General features: G+C 36.5%; 1 protein-coding gene across 1 annotated transcript; it reads right to left on the minus strand.

Annotated features, from left to right (window-relative positions):
- Nucleotides 1-142: 142 nt before the first annotated feature.
- Nucleotides 143-2,709, minus strand: LOC141591899 (cell division control protein 45 homolog). The gene has a single exon (XM_074412391.1). The coding sequence runs from the start codon at nt 2,485-2,487 to the stop codon at nt 634-636; it is 1,854 nt and encodes a 617-aa protein (XP_074268492.1). The 5' UTR covers nt 2,488-2,709; the 3' UTR covers nt 143-633.
- Between the last annotated feature and the right edge of the window lie 13,329 nt (nt 2,710-16,038).

Below are 16,038 nucleotides of genomic sequence, written 5' to 3' on the forward strand. Positions count from 1 at the left end.
GATGAATGAAACCTGCATTCATTTAACATGTTTTTCTTTCATGCCGTCTTAATTCATCCACAGTTGTCAAACCAGACTATCAATGCCAGACTGCCAGTACATGGCTACATGTAACAAAAATTTGGTACCAAGCACAACAACATTTGATCTCAAGTACTGACATTCGACGATGTTTAACAACAATGTGGCGTACTACACTACTACCATAGAATTGAAAACAAAAAACAGTAAATAGTGAGGTTTGCTGAACACACAATTGACAAACAGTGAAGCTTACACTTTGTTGCACAATAAAATGCTAAGAATATTAAACACTAAATAATAATCATGCATAATAAATTAAGCAAGTACACCCTGAGCCACTTTACAGAGTACACAGTTACAGAATTTAAACTAACAGGTTTTGGCAGATAAAAAGATGTGTTGACTTGAGTTTATGAGAAATCCGAGTGAATTTTCACTGCAGCTCTAGAATACATTTGGTAATCGAAGTACAGTAAATCAGATAGTAGACCTCACAGAGGAGTCATTCGATTAAAGCTGTGGTCGTGTCCTACAGGTTCTCGTCAAATTCAAGTTCAGATCAGTTTTGATCCGTTCTTTTCTGGTTTGTGTTGGGTGAGTTTTGTGAGGTCAAGTCCAAGACTTGGAAGCTAATAGCCTTTCTGTTAACCTCACCATGAAAGAATTGACAGCACCTTTATCCAAGATTATCCATGAAGATTCAAAGAGTTCGTGAAAGAACTCGGCCTGAATTTCTTGAGCAGCATTCTTAAAAGCCATCCCAAATGCATTTCCTTTTTCTGCCCCAAGTCTCGGCTTCGCTGTCACACCAACAATCAACACTTTATCCTGCTCTTGTGCTAAACAAGCACACAACAGCGGCTTCATTTGAGCTCCTTTCTCTCTAAGCGCATCCATCACGAAGAAGCAGAACTTAGTCAATGCTTGTGGGTATCCTAGTAGCTTAGTGTCTGCTGAATCTTCTAATTTAACCCACCTGAACTTCCTACCACTTCTAATTGAGCCCCTTTTGGTTATAGCTGTGCTTCCTTGTCTTAGAATTGCACGTTGCACCTTTATTGCATTTTGCATCCCGGTCCTTAGTTGATCCAAGTTGTTTAAGGACAATGCATCATAAGCTACCCCGAATTGCTTTGAAGCACCAGGACCATCAAATTTAACAAATGATTCCAGAAGAGCTGTGACCCCAAAAACCACATCAGCAGCAGAAACTTTCGAGCTATACCCATGAAGCCGTACAAAACTTCTGTAATAGAAATCGCTTAGCCCATATTCCGGCAAAAACCTATCAAATTCATCCTTCATTTTCCTCTTAACTTCAATACTCATGTACTGAAACTTCTGTTGACAGTCAATAAGTGCAAACCCCATCCGAGCCAAGAGAAGCTTAAGCTTCTTCATCCCATTATCACTCCAAGTCTTCAACTTAGTGGCGATATAAGAAGAACACAACATAGAATCGAATAAATTCCACTCCCTTAGCAACATTAACCTAGGCTCATCCTCATACACAATCCTAGAAGAATCGGGAGCCCTAATCTTTGTCCCATCCTTAAGAGTCACTGAGGTAACAGCCTCCAAATTTCCAAGACTATTAATATGTTGCTCAAGCTCCATAACCCCAGCTTGGTAGCGCTCAATACTCAACCTCTCATGAACAAATTGGTCAGTCAACGACACACAAGCCAACCATAATTGTTCATTCGAGTTCTTCCTCAACGAATGTGACAAATCATACATCAAAACACCCGATGGCTTACCATGGAAAGTACCCATTTGGTAATATTTCCTTTTCAACTTCCTAAAAAGCTTAACCGGGTCACCCTCACCACCCTCATCCGAAACCCTCCGTTTCTTCCTATTCAACCCACCATTACCACCATCCTCATCATCCTCACTCTCGCTCTCATTCTCGCTTTCCTCATCACTATCCTCACCCTCCACCTCCTCCTCCTCATCATCACTATTCAAATCACTCACATTCGCCAACTGCCCAACATCGAAATCAAAATCATAAGTCAAATCAGCCTGTTCCTCATCATCCTTAGTATAAAGCACAACCACCTCCTCATTCTCCTGACTCAAATTATGCAAATGTATCGGTCTATGACTATCAACGACGAAAACCCTAATCGAAGGCGATAAATCCAACAACCTCCTCAAATCCCTATGACACCCCCAATTAATCAACAACATAGTTAAAGGGGTATCAACGGAAATACTCAAACTATCTTCCATATACTTATGTATCTCATTAAACGACGATACGGGATAACACGCATATTGTATCGAATCCGACTCGAGTACATGAAATATAATCTTAAGAGCACATAATGAATCCACATCTGAAGTGGAAGGAAAAATTAACAAAGGGGATGGAGCTATGGAGGTATCATCAGTTACCCGTAACGCCGAATCGCGTAATTTCGAGTAAAATGTCTCTACCCTTTGCTCTCTAACCATGATTTAATTCAACAAAAATTGAAAAGACACAAAATTTGGGGAAAATAGAAGATGGGTAATTAGAAAGTAATTAGAGCTAAGTACCTGGAAATTGTGGGATTGGATTAAAATTAGGAGAGGTGAAAATCCATGAGCTTGAATTTTGCTGAAGATTTGTGAGAGAGAATTAGATGAAGATTGAAAAATGAGGTGAAAAGAGGGGTGATTTTGAGTTAGAAATTGTCTGAAATATTTTGAAAGTTGAAAATTAAGGAGGGAAACCTGAAAATTTTGGAGAAAGCGCGGAAATTTTTGAGTTTGGCGGTCGACTCACATTTGCATAATTGGCGACTCTATTTGACTAAAATCAACGACTTTCAAATCATTTCAAAAGACTACCCTATTTTGTTAAAACCAACTTTCAAATCATCTAAATTCTAAAGTCATAAAGTTAGTGACTTTGTTTGCCTCACGGTCTTACGGAAGTAATGTTGAATTATCACTTACTCAAATGAATAAAACTCTAATTTCATATCCTTGATAATGCTTAAAATTTCTCGCTGAATTTGCAAGTACTACGAATTGAGTTGATAACACAAAAATTAGCACCTTTCAATTATCAACTAGTTTAATTTCCCGTGAAAATCACGACACTTCTCTAGCTTTTCATTAATACTAGGTTTGGTGCCCGGCTACGCCCGTGCTACCTTTATTTACTGTTTAAATTTTATTTTTTATGAAATATGTTTCGCTAAATTTGGTTAACACATACATTTACAATTTATATCTTGAAATTATGATGAAATGTAAAATTAATCAACAAATTATGTGAAACGTTCACCACTCCCGCTGTTAATATTATTACTTTTACTACATCCCATGTTAATACTATTATGTTCACTACTTCTTCGGTTACTGTTGTTTGTTTAACTACCCCTGTTATTTTTACGGTTAACCAGATAATTTTGTCAAACTTATATATTTAAATAAATTAATATTTTCTTAAAATCGAATTGTTAGTTAATTTTTCATACTTTTACCGTTGTTCGTACTGTTACTTTCATTACATGTTTTGTGACTACTATAGTACTATTACTTACATGTCTCCCGCCGTCATAATTTTTTCTTTCACTACTCCCGCATTTATTATTGTTAATTTCACTACTCCCATTACTGCTAGTACGACTTTCACTACTCCGGTTGCTATTATTGTTGCTTCTACTACTCACATGGTGGTTACTATCATATCATAGTAGTTGATTATCTAATTGTATTAGAGTTATATATTTAGATAAATCTGAAATATTAGATTAGAATATTATTTAAGAGCAATCATTATTATTTACTAATTAAATTACAAATCTGATGATTATGGAATTATATATTTTTTTGGAAATCTAGATTAATTTATTTCCCTTTAATAGTTTCCAAAATATATATATATTAATATTATATTTGTGTATGTTAAATAATTAACATCTTTATACTAATTAATACCATAAGGGCATGTTATTTTAAGAAAAATCACCATATTATAATGTTCTCTAAATTTATACTTCAACCAAAACTATATACTCGTAATATTTACATTGAAGTTCCTTGTTCGGGTCCATCACACAGTGCTATGATTAAAAACTATATAGTAAAATTAATTTGTATAGATTTATTTAATTACATTGAAATCCATTGGTTTCTGGATTTAATATATAGTATTGATAACAATTAGTCTCACTATAGAGGAATATATTCATCTAAAGTAAAAGACGGGACAAATATGCTTAAAGTAGTGACATTTTTGGGCCTCTTTTCTTAGCATCATAGTTCAACACCTTTTTAGGGACACTTGAAAGATCTAAGGGCATAAGAGGATTGACCCCATAAACCATTCAAATGGACTGTGACCATTTGTAGATGATGAAGCTCCGTTGAATCCAAATTCAGTTTGAGGCAGCTTTAAATCCCAATCTTTTAAGGACTTGTTGACTATGCACCTTAGTATCTACATCAGGAGCCGATCACCAGGGTGCCACTGATCCTGAACCTGATTGAGGTCCAAGCCAACCTCAACTTGAATCAGGTCAAGCACAGGTCCCTAGGACGTTCACAAGGTTAAGTTATCAGCTTGCCAGGTGCCCAACCTGGCAAGCTGATAGAGTCCTCAATTAAGCAGCAAGTCCTTAAAATCCAGGGTTAAAACAAGCCAAGTTAAGTTCATATTAGCAGCAAGATAATAAAACAAAGAGTAGGAGAAATGTCACTATTAGGAAAAGCAGATTTCCTTATTTGATCAAGCAATGTCCTAGTTGAGAGCTCGAGGCAGTTGGAACATTTACAAGGATCACGTGTCATTTTTTTCTAGACAACAATAGCAATTAGGAGCCTTGAAACCTCTGAGAACAACAAGCCAAAAGGCCTGCACTAGAACAAGCCAAGGAGACTATCACCTGCCGCGTTATCTCTATTGTTTTACCTCTTACTTTTTGCTTTTACCTTAGTTGGCCTCATTGTAAAATATTATCTTATATTGTGTGTTTCCTAGATGGACTTGTAGCCCTTGGATCAAATTGTACTAAACTGTAATCAAGGCTGTCCTATATAAGGACCATTGCCTTCGTCTGTAAAAGACAATTTTTTTTTTATTAATGAAAACCTGAGTTTACTCTCATTCCCAAACCTCTTCAACTTGTCCTTAGTCTGTAGTTGAGAGTCAGGCCTGATAACATCCCGTGTCTAACTGTGGATGTTTATCAAAGTGTGTGGCATAACTTGAGTTAATTATGTGCTTGAGCTGTGAATTAGTTCATTTGTGTGTGTTGAATTTCAGCTAGGAATTTCTGTGATATTCTGTGGGATTTCTTGTTTAAATTTATCCAAAGTATTTTCTTAATTTCTTGTGTCTTATGTCGAAATTTAGGTTGTAATTATTGTAATACCACAATTTTTCTGATCTTAGTCTACTCGGCTGAATAGCGGGAACTCGGCCGAGTAGGTTGTTGTTTGGGTCAAAATTTACATAAATGACCTAATGGGGTGAGCCCACTTGATAGTCAATTAACGAAATGGGCCATGAAGGAGGGAACAATAGAAGGGGAGTCTATAGGTGAAGGAAGGTCAGATGGGCCAGGAAGCGTGCAAGGGAAGGTAAGGCCCATCGTGAGGAAGCATCCGTGCTCGAGGGGAAACTAGGGAGAAGTAAGGGAGACCATGGAGAATGGAGGGAGACAGCGTGATTAAGGAAAGAGTTATTATAGAAGTTATATTCCTTTCCATAAACATGGTAGGATACACCTAGGGTTCTTACCCTATAAATAGTCAAGGAAGCCATCAAAGAAGGACATTCAAGATCTCACATACAACACATTGTGCTAGCTAGATTTACATTCCGTCTCAATTGTATTTGTCTTCTCATTCAAGGCTAGTGCAATATTTGGCAGGGTACCGTCCCTCCCGCGGTTGTTCCCACATTGGGTTTTCCGCGTCACCAAATCTTACGTGTCAATTTCTATTTCGTACTTTATTTCTTTATTTAAATATCAAATACAAGCGATCAATCAAGCAACCAACCAGTAAGACCACATTGACCTAAAACAACTAACTTGGTAAAAATCACCTAAACAGTTGTCGTGTGTCTTACGGTCGGTTCTTGTCTGGAGCACTCGGACCGGCTAGTGAGATACTCGAAGTACCGGTCGGACGGAATTAATTTTCGCGGTTTGATTAAGGTGATTAGAGGTTATAAATATTTCGTTTAACAGTTACTAATAATTTTTATCAAAACCTAAACTACGTATACCATCTCTCTAATCACTCTAATCATTCCTAAGCCGAGTGCGATCGATCGTGAGTCTAGCTTCCGTCTTTTTGTCCCGATTTTGTTGGTAAGTTTCTAGTGTCTTGTTGATTATTAGTATGTTGTCTTTTAGGATTTTGCCCTAATTTTTAATTTGGGGGAAAAAGGGGTTATTTGGTATGATTGTGAAATAGGCATGGTTGTGATTATTGCTAGGTGAAGGATTCGTAGAGGAACAGTTCTAGCTTCCGCCGATTGCTTGTGATTTCGGATTTGTAATAAAGTAGGGTTTCCCTGCTCAGTTGACTGTTTAATTAAGTATAAGATAGTGATTGTTTTACTGGCATGATTGCTATTATTGTTGAGATTGTTACCTTGGATTTGGCATGTTTATATTGGTATTGTGAGTTTGGTTGTTTGATTGTCCGTGGTTCTCGAGGTGCGCCCTCAGCTGAGTGAAGTCATCATCGGGAATGGCTTCACACCCTTGATTCGCCCCTTGTGGTTCCCATCATAAGGGGAATGTGCACATTAATGGATATGGGTTATTCGCTCGTTGCGATATGAGCGAGGCTTAGGTGGGAAAGGCTGCGGTCCCCCACTGGCGGTGTGGGTCTCTTGTTGCGTGGCAGGGCAACACACTTTGGTGTGTAGTCGGTTACTGATTAATGATTGAGTTTGGAGGAATGTGTGTTGAGTGGCTTGGATGTTGTTTTGTTATCTTGATTATCTTGATTATGCAGTGAACTGACCCCGTTTATGTTTTATAAAAATGTGGTTATCCATTCGGGGATGTAGAGCGAGATATTGACGGTGATGATTTCATGATAGGTTTGTGGGATCGAGGAAGGAGTGTCATCACCTAGAGTCTTAGCTTCCATTGTCCTGAGTCTTTTGATACTTTTTGAGCTGTAGTCGGATTATATTTCTTTACACTTTGGTTTTTGGTTTGAGACATGTAATAAGATTAACTTTATAATTTATTAATTGTTCTTTGATGGTCCCTATTGATATACTTACCTCGGACAACCGAGATGATAGCATCCCCATATGCTAGGGTGGTCTTGGTAAGGCACCTTGGTGTGTGGGGGTATTACAAAGTGGTATCAGAGCGACGATGTTGGAACCTAAAACAAATGAACCAAGTGAATATAGGGTGTCTAAATAAAATGAACCCGGGTAGGAATTGTTTGGAGTTACCGCAAAGGTTTGGGAGACGTCCTAAAACCGCAAATGGCCCTAACAATTTCGAGCCGGTCATTACGGGGATGTATTGGGATTCGTTATGTGTAATGCATTGTTGTTGTGTGATAGAGTGGATGTGATTGTTGGCTTGAAAAGTTTATATGATATGGAAAGGATGAAGGATATGATGTGATATGGCATAAAGGTGAACATGACTTATATCATTCATGTATATTGTATGTTGTGTTTGATTTACATGTTGGTATGATAAGAGCTCATCTAGTATACTGGCTTTAGAGGTATTGCGTTGTTATTGTCTGCATTGTTGTTATTGTTTAAGTTGTTTGTGTACGAAAAATTGATTTATAAGAAGTCTGATTTTGGGAAGGCTGTCTTTATATGGTCGTAAGTTGAGTTCTAGGAATGATATTGATGTGATTCCAACTGGAGGTGATAGTGTGTCCTCTTAAAGTTCTAACGATAGGTGACACGCCTAAAATAACCAAGAAACGAGTGAGATACGACTGTTTTACGAAAATTGGACGTTGCTGAGAACTGTGTAGGAACTCGGCCGAGTAGCTTGCAAATTCGGCCGAGTAACCCGTATTCGACCGAGTAAACTTTCTGTGATAATTTGGGCCAGCTTCTGGAGTTGAGGAACTCGGCCGAGTTATATAGTTACTCGACCGTGTATGTCATGTTCTCAACCGAGTACCTCTTTGGGCGGTCGTTTTGAGTCGGCGACTATGTTCTTGAATTTGTTTCGAGTCGCAGGTTAAGTGCACACGTGTGTCTTGGGTTTTAACGCATTCTTTTACATATGTGACGGTCCTGATACATAAGTTACTAGATAATATGATGTGGAGAATACCAGCTTATGAAGGATGTGTGTTTGGTAAGGAGGACATGGGTACACGTGGATTATGATGGATAGTGGAAAGAATAAACAAAGTTGACGAGTTATTGAGATAAGGATCACATTCTGTGAGCTATGGTGAGTGAATTAGTCGTTGGCTTAAGTGGTGTAGTGATGACCGTATATGGTCGAGTGATGATGAGAGTGGTAATGTAAATTCGAGGAATGTGAGAAAGAAAAGTTTGAAATGAGGGATGTGAAAATTATGCTAATTTGGGATATATAGTGATTTCTGGAGAGAGATAATTATGACGTGTTGAGTGAGGAGATGTGTAATGGAAGATCGTGATAAAAAAAATGGAAAAGATTGGTGTCTAGTGAGCTTAGATCGAGGGATACCACAATGAGGATTTGTATGTAGTAGTCGCTATGAAGATTTGTATTACTAGAAGGTGAGCCTAGTGTATAATCATTTAGGAGGTCACGGGATGAAGTGAATCTTGGTTTTCTAGAATTATTAAAAGAAGATGTAATCAATTAAGAAGAAATCATTGATTGAGTAGATCTATCGGTGGGGAGTATGAGTGAGAAGCATGATGAGAAGGATTGTTGATAATAAACGAATGAAAGATAATGATATAGGCTAATGAAATTTGATTTTTGGAAGTGATGGGAAGAGAAGGATGATGGTAAATAGTTGAGTGAATGTTGACAAGAATTAGGGGACACGAAAGTAAGGAATCATGGAGTTGTGTGATACTATCATGAGGGTGTGAGTTAAGGGATATATATAAATTGCAGGACGACTTGTTAGTCATGAGTTTTTAGGAATTAAAGAATTAAGAAGTTGGTAGAGTATTTGCATGGTATGAGACTATGGTGGTGAGCTAGGTGACGATATAATCAAGGATAAAATTTGAATAGTTGTTGAGGTAATTTTTGTTGATGGATTTGATGTTCGTTATTTGAGATGATAACCAAAGAGAGGAAATGAATTGTTATATTTAAAGGTGATTGTAAAAGAATAGTGATACGAAAGAAGGTGGTGTCATGGTGTTGTCACTAGTGGTTACGGGTGATGTTAAATAAGGAAGCGAGCCATTCGAAAGAGATTGATTTTTTTTGTGGGGGACTGGATTAGTATGTTAGGGTGCGAGGGAGTATAAGATGTGAATATAGGAGGTATTTGTTAGTAATTGAGCATTAATATTATGGTTACTTTGGTCGGGTGGTGGTAGCTATGCGGATTGGAAGAATGTGTTATGAAGGTGCATATGAGTTTAACCTCGTGTGAAAGATGTATTTAATCAAGTGGTAACTTACATGATCAGGATTGGCTAGTTAGATTTGATTATGGGTCTATGATGTGTGTAAGTAATTGTGTGAGGTTCTGACCTCATGAGTAGTGGTATGGTAAGATATTCATAAAGTTGTTATCTGGTTATTCCATGTAACATGTTGCATAATTGAATGAGTCGTTAGATGATCGTTCTGTCGGGACACTGTTTATTACTAATGTGGTTGTTGTGTTCCGGGTTGCGATTCGGGCACGACACCCCGTGTTGCGATGCAGAAAATTTTGCGTTGCGGTGCGGCTGTTGGTGGCGGTGTTGTGATGCCGTCATCGGTTGTGGTGGAGCAGGCAGGATACTTGTGAGACGAACTTCTGAAAGTATATGTCAGCCTAGTATGAGCATATAGATTGTTATTCTGTTTAATGCTGTTTCCTGTTATTTCGGCTTGTGGGTGAGAGTAGAGTATTATAACAACCCGACCCGCCACCGTCGTAACACAACCCTAGTAAGATGGGATGTGTACCTTTGGGCCCATAATTTGTCCTCACTTAAGCCCAAAATCACAAGGCCTTGTTACTAAGTGGTGGGTGGAATCCCTTTATAAACATATCACAAGCTCCATATTTTCCCGATGTGGGACAACTTCCCTCTCATACTCTTGGGGTGGGTGTTACAAACTCCCCCACTTAAAGAACACAATGTCCACGTTGTGCCTCGGTCGACCGCCGACCAAGCCGAATCCTCCCCTGCTAGGTGGGTGACCTGAGTACTTCTGATCACAGGCACACCGCACGGTCGCATGGTTGCTCTGATACCATTTATAACAACCCGACTCACCACCGTCGTAACACAACCCTAATATGATAGGATGCTCCATCTGGGCCTATTATTTGTCCTGACTTAAGCCCAAAAGGAGAAGGCCTTGTTACTAAGTGGTGGGTGGAATCCTTTATAAATATATCAGAAGCTCCATATTTTCCGATGTGGGACAACTTGCCTCTCATACTCTTGGGGTGGGTGTTACAAGTCTAATATGAAAGAGAGTTGCGCATGTGGTTGTTGTTGTCATAGAACAGTGATACTTTGTTAATGGGACATAGTTGTGGGATGTTGTGGGAATACTTTCGATCTTGTTTTAGATGAGGCATTGTTGATATTATTGAGGCAAGTAATTTGGGAAGCATGTGTATACTGAGCTGGAGGCTGTAGATACCCAGTATTTGTCAAGTCTCCAACAAACACCCGATGATTATCGGACTACAATATGCTTAGGAATCGCAGCGTTTAATCGACAGTTTTGTACAACTATACGTCGGAAAACTTAAAACGATTTCGAAAATAAAACATTTCAAAGCTTTTCAAAAGTACCTGGAGTGTTTAATGCACGACGACGGGGTCACAATGACACTAACTAGAGTCAAAACCGACACCGAACCAAAAACCGACTCAAAAATTCAAATCTCGACTCCAACAACGAGTCAAACACAAAAAAAACAAAATTTTTCAAAATTTCCATGTTAAGTATTCCCGGAATGCTTCATGGTCAAGTAAAAATCATGTCATCCAAATTATAGGATAGAACAAATCATGATTTCAATTGCGTGATAGTGACAAGACAACTCGAAGACCCGCGCCTCTTCGAGTAGCCCATGCGGCCACGTCGCTCAAAACGCACACAACCACCCATTTCTCTATAAATACCCACCTTCACACACCATAATCTTCACGCGAGTGTCGCCCCCATTTCTCCCTTAAAATTCTAGACTCGACTTCTTAATTCACAAACCGACAGGTGTTTTCGACCTACCGATCGAAAATACAAGCCTTACACATTGTTTGGTACCGTCATCGTGTATTAAATCACTTGACCGACCATCTCGACCAACTACACCATCACTAAACTTAAAAAACTCTTTTACATTGCTAAAATGGTTTTCAAACCGAGTTTTCTGACCAAACAAGTTGATACACTTTCGTCGATTTCTCGTCTCAAGCCTAGCATGTAAGTATGAGGGTGTAAAAATCCTTTTCTATCATGTTTTTCATCTGTTTTATGACTATAACATGTTAAAATATGCATAACATGATTCAAACATAGGTTAGATGAGCCAAAACCGGATTTTGGCCAGAAACAGGGGTTGCTTGTATAGCAGGAGGGCTCGCGCCTAAACCCCCTCTCAGGCCTTAATCCAGCCGTGTTTGATCTCATCTTTCCTCTTTTATCTCATTTCTTATTTGTAATAGGTTTTTACCATTTCAAATATTTCAAATCATTTTTCATGACAAACTTTTAACCATAAAACATTTTCACCCTTGGTTCCTAATACCATGACGGTTTAATCCGTGTTTCGGTGATAATATTTGGTTAATTACATTTTAAAAGGTATTTTAAAACCTTTTATTTCATTTCTTTACATTTTCAAAAAAAACATATTAGTCATAAACACAAAGTCATCCTTGCTTCCAAATACCATGTCGGTTTTAAACTTGAGTACGATGATAAACATTGACTAATCACAAACAAATGAACTTAAAACAATTAGTTCATAATCATTTTCAAAACTATTCATGTCAAGCTTGCAAAATCGAACCCGACATTGAATATTGTCAATACAATGATGATTATTCAAGTCTCGTTCTTCACATCAACACAAAAGCGATCTAAACGACCTTTTCAAACCAAGACGGGTTCAAACACCCTCTTTTCAAACCATTTTACAAACATTTTAATAGTCAGAAGACGTCCCTTGAACAAAGTCTTGACTCGCGCCTAAAAACAGGCCAATCATTTTCCAATTTTCACACCAGGACAGGCCTGTTTGCATCGCCTGACAGCTCGCGCCTAAATAGGCTGCCTGATCCAGACCTTGTTTCCTTTCAGCACTTGTCTAGGACACAAAACCTCAAAGAATATACAAAATGGGAAACTAAAGATAAGAAATGACCCTAATATATGCTAGAAAGCATGGGAACGAGGCTAATTCGGGGACTAAATATGCTCAAATATGAGTCACATCACAAAGTTACACTTAATGGACCAAAGTTACACTCGTAAAGCATTAAATTTACACTCGTAAACCTTCAAACTTACACTCGTAGACCTTCAAATTTACACTTAAAAAACTACATTTACACTCGTAAAACATCAAATTTACACTCGTAATATATTAAGATTATATAAAATCAAAGTTACATTTACGCTCGTAAAACATCAAAGTTACACTCGTAAAATGTTAAAATTAAATAAATTCAAAATTTCCGTCACAAAAAATTAAATTTACACTCTTAAAATATTACATTTACACTCGTAAAACATCAAAATTACACTCGTAAAATGTTAAAATTATATAAATTCAAAATTTCGGTCACAAAAAATTTAAAATTACACTCTTAAAATATTACATTTACATTCGTAAAACATCAAAGTTACACTCGTAAAATGTTAAAATTATATAAATTCAAAATTTCCGTCACAAAAAAAAATCAAAATTATACTCTTAAAATATTACATTTACACTCGTAAAATGTTAAAATTGTATAAATTAAATTTTTTGCATACAAAACCGCCATAAAATTTGTCACAAAAAAATCAAAATTTCCGTTACAAAAAAAATCAAAGTTACACTCATAAAACTCAAATAACATTACATTTACACTCATAAAATTTTAAACTCAAAACTGATTAATTAGGGGCTAGAGAGAGCGAAAATTTAATTAGTGTATAGAAAATTGCTTGATTAGTGATAATTTTTTTTTTTCAATCTCAACCATCCATTTCAATCCAACCATCCACATTTTTTTCCTTTTCTTTTTGGTACTCTTTAATCAATTCCCTCTCCATCCATCTCAACCATCCATTTAGTCCATCCAATGACCCTTAGAGAGACTTAGGTCCTCAATGGAAGAGTTGGACTCATAAGAACTTCTCTCTCTTATATATATATATATATATATATATATATATATATATATATATATATAAATGAGATCTAATGAGTCCACCCATTTTTCTTGAGTCCTTAAGTCCTCTTTAGGACCCTTGAAAAGATAGGATGAAGGGCTGAGATTGAAGGGAGGAAAGAGAGGATTTTTGCTAAAATGAGAGATTAATGCTAATTTAAGACCCACTCTCTCTCTACCTCACTAATCCACCTAATTAAAAATTAATTCACTATATATCAATTATTTTCACATCCACTTCTCTCTCATCTCACAAATTTCATTACTCTCATCTCTCTAAAAACCCAAATAACTCAAAACCCAAAAAAATAAAAAATCAAACCCAAATAATTCAATTCACCCTCCCTCTCTTCAACCACCCGACCACCCTCAAATTCCCTGCCACCCGACCCGACCACCACCGACCACCCTCCTGTCTCTTACTCCACTATTGCGCCGCCACCTCCACCACCCACACCCACAAAACCCCTCTTCCTGCCGCCATCTCCACCACGCATCCCACCACCACCACTCACGCCCCCGACACACCACAACCTTCCTCCGACCACCTACAAGACATCCACCATTACCTCACGACCCCCCACGACAACCACCACTGCCTCTCTTTCTCCCTTTTTGTCCAAATCCGAGCCCCACACCTCCACCAGCCCAACCACCTCCCTTCCTTTCTCCCACCGCCAACCTCACGCACCAACATCAACATCCACGACCACAACATACCAAAAAACGAGATCTGAAAATAAACCAATTAAAAAAAACGAGATCTGAAAACAGAATATGATTTGTTGGTGGTTCAGATGTTTGAAAACAAACGAGATCTTTGGTGGTTTTGGCGCAATAGTTGATGATTTTGTTTATGGTTATTTTTTTTTTATGATTTCGTTTCTTTTTGTAATGATTACGGGTTTTGGTGGTTGAGCATCTTGTTAGTTGATGCTGTTCTTCTTCTCTTTTTGTGTTTATTAGATTACTTTGTTTTTTCCTTTCCTCTTATAATAGATCTAATGATCTTATAATCGTCTTGTTTTATATTTTTTTCAAATCTCGTTTTATAAAAAATCGTCTTGTTATATTTTTCAAATCTCATTTTATAAATTGTTCGTAGATTTTTTTGATTTACCAAATATGAAGTATATTATTTATTAGGTAAGTATATTTTGCAGATCTTATTCGTAGATCTAATAAATATATAGTAGATTTTTGAAAAAAAAAAATCGTATTATCATGGTTTTTTACATTTACACTTGTATTTCTTTACATTTACACTCATATTTCTTTACATTTACACGCATTTTTCAGATTTATACTCACAATTCTTTACATTTACACTTATATTTCTTTACATTTACACTCATATTTCTTTACATTTACATGCATTTTTCAGATTTACACTCGTATTTCTTTACATTTACACTCGTATTTCTTTACATTTACACTCATATGTTTCATTTACATTCATATTTCTTTACATTTACACTTGTATATCTGCACATTTACACTCGTTAAATTTATATATATTTGCACTCATATATTTTCGTGGATATGAGTTGGTGGTGGAGGACGGCGTTGGTGGTTTTTGTTGGTAGTCGGACTAAAGTTTACTCGTAAAAGGACCAAAGTTACACTTATAAAGGACCAAAGTTACACTCAAAGGACCAAATTTACACTCTAAAACCTTCAAATTTATACTTAAAATACTACATTTACACTCGTAAAACATCACATTTACACTCGTAAAATGTTAAAATTATATAAATTCAAAATTTTCGCCACAAAAAATCAAATTTACACTCTTAAAATATTACATTTACACTCGCAAAACATCAAATTTACACTTGTAAAATGTTAAAATTATATAAATTCAAAATTTTCGTCACAAAAAATCAAATTTACACTCTTAAAATATTACATTTACACTCGTAAAACATCAAATTTACACTCGATAAATGTTAAAATTATAAAATTTCAAAATTTCCGTCACAAAAAATCAAATTTACACTCTTAAAATATTACATTTACACTCGTAAAACATCAAATTTACACTCGTTAAATGTTAAAATTATATAAATTCAAAATTTTCGTCACAAAAAATCAAATTTACACTCTTAAAATGTTACATTTACACTCGTAAAACATCACATTTACACTTGTAAAATGTTAAAATTATATAAATTCAAAATTTCCGTCACAAAAAATCAAATTTACACTCTTAAAATGTTACATTTACACTCGTAAACATCACATTTACACTTGTAAAACTCATACAACATTACATTTACACTTCTGAAATCTGAAACTCAAAACTGATTAATTAGGAGCTAGAGAGAGAGAGAGAGAGAGAAATTAATTAGTGTATAGAAATTTGATTAGTGGTAATTTTTTTTGGTAATTTTCAATCTCAACCACCCATCTCAATCCAACCATCTACATTTTTTACCTTTTCTTTTTAATGGCCCCTAATCAAATTCATCTCAACCATACATTGA

Source organism: Silene latifolia, chromosome 7 (assembly GCF_048544455.1).
Source record: "Silene latifolia isolate original U9 population chromosome 7, ASM4854445v1, whole genome shotgun sequence".
Taxonomy (NCBI): domain Eukaryota; kingdom Viridiplantae; phylum Streptophyta; class Magnoliopsida; order Caryophyllales; family Caryophyllaceae; genus Silene; species Silene latifolia.